The sequence below is a fragment of the Hyaena hyaena genome, unplaced genomic scaffold, assembly GCF_003009895.1.
Source record: "Hyaena hyaena isolate Hyena2069 unplaced genomic scaffold, ASM300989v1 scaffold_113, whole genome shotgun sequence".
Classification (NCBI taxonomy): domain Eukaryota; kingdom Metazoa; phylum Chordata; class Mammalia; order Carnivora; family Hyaenidae; genus Hyaena; species Hyaena hyaena.
Genome location: NW_024080745.1, coordinates 2169079 through 2173546, shown reverse-complemented (window position 1 = coordinate 2173546; position 4468 = coordinate 2169079). Strand labels below are relative to the sequence as shown.

At 40.1% G+C, this 4468-nt stretch overlaps 1 protein-coding gene across 1 annotated transcript in view; it reads left to right on the top strand.

The window, feature by feature from the left end:
* The first annotated feature begins 1824 nt into the window (after positions 1 to 1824).
* The window catches only part of NDUFA12 (NADH:ubiquinone oxidoreductase subunit A12), a 25070-nt gene continuing 22426 nt past the window's right edge, over positions 1825 to 4468 (top strand). The window contains exons 1-2 of the mRNA XM_039236640.1: positions 1825 to 1971; positions 2844 to 2926. Of these exons, the coding sequence (XP_039092571.1) occupies positions 1886 to 1971; positions 2844 to 2926 (169 nt within the window). The 5' untranslated portion in view covers positions 1825 to 1885. The remainder of the gene's footprint in view (positions 1972 to 2843; positions 2927 to 4468) is intronic.

Genomic DNA, 4468 nt, shown 5'->3' with positions numbered 1-4468 from the left:
CTATGTATGCTTCCTGATGAAGCATAGAAGACATCATCTCCTATAAAACATACCTAACAACATTAAAAATAAACACAAATCTGGTCAAGCACCTAGGTGTAATTATGAATATACAAGAAATATAATGGGTAGAGGAATACAGGGACAAAAACAAAATCCAGACTGTGGAAAACTACTGGAGAAACTGCCAGTTTCTTCGTCAAATAAGTTGGAAGGACAAAAAATAAATAAATACATAAATAAAAGGGGTGGAGAATGGAGGAAACCTATGGATTTAAAGAATTTAAAAGAAAATCAACCAGTTACAATGTATGGACTTTATTTGGACAAAGTAAAAATATTATAGGGGAGACTGGCTGGCTCAGGAAGTGGAGCATGCAACTCGTGATCTTGGGGTTGTGAGTTCGAGCCCCATATTACTTAATAAATAAAATCTTTACAGAAATATATTATGAAACAATTAGGGAAATATAAACACTCCTCAGGGAAAATTGATTATATTAAGGAATTATTAACTTTTTGAGGTGAGATAATGGTAAGATGGTTATTCATTTATTTTTATAAGTTTTTATTCATTTTTGAGAGTGGGAGTGGGAGAAGTGCAGAGAGAGAGGGGGACAGAGGATCTGAAGTGGGTTCTGCACCGACAGCAGCGAGCCCCATGCAGGCTTGAACTCACCAACTGTGAGATGGTGACCTGAGCCACCCAGGCGCCCCAATGATTGTTTTTTAAAAAGCTCATAGCTATATAGAAATATATCACATGGAATTTTTTTGGAGACAAAAAAGTGCATGAAAGTCACTGTTGAACATTTTCAAATGTGACACGATTTTGAGGAATTGATGGAATCTAAAAAAAATGTTATCCTGATATTTGGAAGTTTCTTTTTTGAGGTTGAAGATTTAGTAGCATAAAATTAAATCCCTTCTCTGGGTCTAGTCATAATACATGGTCCTTTCAAGAGATAATTTTTTTGTTTCAATTTTTTAATTCTTATAGACAATTATGAAAGCTTGCAGATTTGAATATAAATCTTACAAACCTGGACCCTTTTAAAGAAATGATATGGCAGACTAGATTCTAGAAGAGGAAAGGATGAGAAGAGGTGAAGGAAGTGCCCATGTACTAAATTTCTCATCTCAAGTAGCTGAGAATCAAGTAGAGAATACAGGTTTAAAAGCATATTATGTAAAATCACAAAATAGCCCCTGGAAAATTATAAATAATATTCATTAAATACCCTTCTTTATTATTTAACAATTTTAAGTCTCATGCATGATTTAGTTTTCTAATATATTTAAGTGTTTAAATTTTGAATTTTAACTTTGCAAGTAAATCCTTGAGAGCAGATATTAACCTTATACTTTTCTATGCCTTCTCCTCGCTCCCCTGCTTACACAATGCTAGTATATGTACTTAGTATCGAATGTACTCAGTATCATTTGTGCTCAGTATTGAATTCGCTTTTGGTATCTTGTTTCTAAACAATCTTGGCGCTAGAAAGGATTTCTGTGAAGTAGCCTGAGCCAATCATTTTAGATGAGGAAACTGAGGTCTCCAAAGAAAGAACTTACATCTGCGGAAGCCTAGTCTAGGTCAGCTTTCCACCACAAGCTCCATACTCTAAATACAGACCCTGACGACTGTTCAAAGTTTCTCGCGCCTCTGCTTCCCAGGGAAACGAGCTGAGCGTTTTTCCGGAAACCGTAAAGCGGTCGCGCAGAGGGGCCCAGCTCTGCGCATGCGCAAGGCCATCTCCGGGTATCTCGCGCGCGTGCGCGAGTCGGAATCTTTTGTGGTCGGTACCGTGCTGCAGAGTGTTCGCTTTCCCCCTCCCGGTGCATTTTGAGCGTAGCACCCGGGAGGCTGGGCCTATGGGACAAGATGGAGTTCTTGCAGGTTCTGAAACGCGGGCTGCAGCAGATCAGCGGCCACGGCGGTCTCCGCGGTTATCTACGAGTTTTGTTCAGGTAGGCGGCCAAAGCCATCCTCTTGGTCTCCGGGACTGAACTTGAGCTAGCTGGTTTCTTGGAAAGGGTCCTGGACTTGGGGTCCCCTTGGAGAATTCGCACTTCTTGTCAAGGACAGTCGACCCAATCTCTGTCCGGCTTCCCAGGTGTGTGTCTGGGAGTGTCCTTCGAGACAGGATCAAAGCCAGCTGTAGAGACGGAGCTGTAAGAGTCGAGGGCGTGTGGGCTGCCCGGCAGGCTTCCTAGAGAGTAGTGAGCTTTGTCCAACATTCACAGCGTGACCTTGGGAAAGTTTTCCCCTTCACTAGCCTTCAGTTTCCTTCTCTGTACAGTAAGATCATAATGGTCCCTACTAGTCCACACATTCTTTGAATTTAGGGAGCAACATCATTCGCGGAAACCGAATCGGAGACATAGAATCGAATGAAAGCCTGGAGACATTCGAATCAGTTTCAGAGGAAATACTTTGGCTTCCTGATTTCCTGAGGGTTTTTGCTAACTGCAGTCCTCATGGCCTAGGGATAATAGAAAAAGTAGACTTGTAACTTGAAGATAATTCATCTATATATTTAGTGTCATTTAAGCACATCAGTTGAGTCGGTCTAAAATTTCTGGTCTATGTTACCGGTCTACGTAGCACTGGGGGCGTCATGAGTAGGGATTCTAGAGCTCTTGCCTGAAAACTGATTCTTCCACAGTGGGTGGCTTGATCCTGGAGATTAAGGCTAGAAGTATACAACTAGTGACCATCCCCAGATCTCTTCATTTTCAGCAGCAGCCTTGACTGGCTAAAAGTTGTTATACTCACTGGTTTAAGTTTGTGTTTTGAACAAAGAATCATTCTAAAATATGTTTTCTTTTGATATTCACAGGGCAAATGATGTGAGAGTTGGTACATTAGTGGGAGAAGACAAATATGGAAACAAATACTATGAGGACAACAAGCAGTTTTTTGGTGAGTACAGTATATTTTGGTATAAATAATGGGAGTGAAATTGAGACTGGATTTGACTCTGTTTTCTATAATATACAAGGAGCTTCTTTAATGATCCACTTTCTTTTCACTTTCATGGGGTTATGTATGTTGTGTACAGAAATATTTTTACTTAAAATTCATGGCCCATTTCTCCATATTAGTAAGCTGGATGTATCTACAGCATTCTTCTTTGGATATGTGTTTGTGTTTTTTTATTTAAAAAAAATTTTTAGCAGCATTCTTTTTTTTTTTAATTTTGGTTTTTATTTGAGAGAGAGAAAGTGAGCAGGGGAGGAGCAGAGAGAGACTGAGACAGAGAGTTCCAAACACGTCTCCTCACTGTCAAGGCAAAGCCCGACGTAGGGCTTGAACTCACGAACCGTGAGAGATCATGACCTGAGCTGAAGTCCAGTGCTCAACCGATTGAGCCACCCAGACGCCCAGCAGCATTCATTTTAATAGTAACACAATTCTCAACTGTATAGAAGAATCATTATTTTTTTAAACACTTCACTGTTGGTAGATATTTAGATTGATTGCCTTCAACCTTTTGCTGTTAGAAACAATGCTGCAGTGACTTGCGTGTAACAACATCCACATTCATTTGTTTAAATATTCCAAGAATAAATTCCTAGAAGTGGAGTTCCTGAGTCTAAGTATGCACATTTAAAATTTTGATGTATATATTGTGAGATTGTTAAGGCCCATCTCTATCATCACGGCCTAACTCTGTGAAAGGTTTCTGCATGTGTCTCAACATTCCCATTCCTCTGCCTCCTTGGATTGTACTTTACTATTAGTTACTACTTTTTTTTTTTTTTTTTTAATGTTTTATTCACTTCTGAGAGAGAAAGAGAGACAGCATGAGCTGGGGAGGGTCAGAGAGAGAGAGGGAGACACAGAATCTGAAGCAGGCTCCAGGCTCTGAGCTAGCTGTCAGCACAGAGCCCGATGCAGGGGCTCGAACCTGTGAACCGTGAGATCATGACCTGAGCTGAAGTCGGACACTTAACCGACTGAGCCACCCAGGCACTCCCAGTTACTTATTTTCAAAGTTGATTTCTCTAATAGAAAGAGATTTTGAAATTTTTTTTTCTCTGAAAAGCTCTATTGTTTCCATTTGATCCAGGGCTTGGGAGAAGGCTCCAGAACGGTGTATAAGCAGTCTAGTGGCTGCAAGGAGCTCAAGCATGCTAGAGGAGGGCCCTCAAAGGCACATGGGCTCCAGAGGCTACTAGTTGTGCTTGAAAATCTGTATTTCTTTTAAGAGATAAGGTCATATTTATTTTTATCTTTTTTAACAATACTTTTTAAAAAAAATATTTATTTAGCTTCTGCACAGCAAAGGAAACAACCCACAAAACTAATAGGCAACCAACGGAATGGGAAAAGATAGTTGCAAATGACATATCAGATAAAGGGTTAATATCCAGAATCTGTAAGGAGCTCACCAAACTCCACACCCAAAAAACAAACAACCCAGTGAAGAAATGGGCAGAAGATATGAACAGACACTTCTCC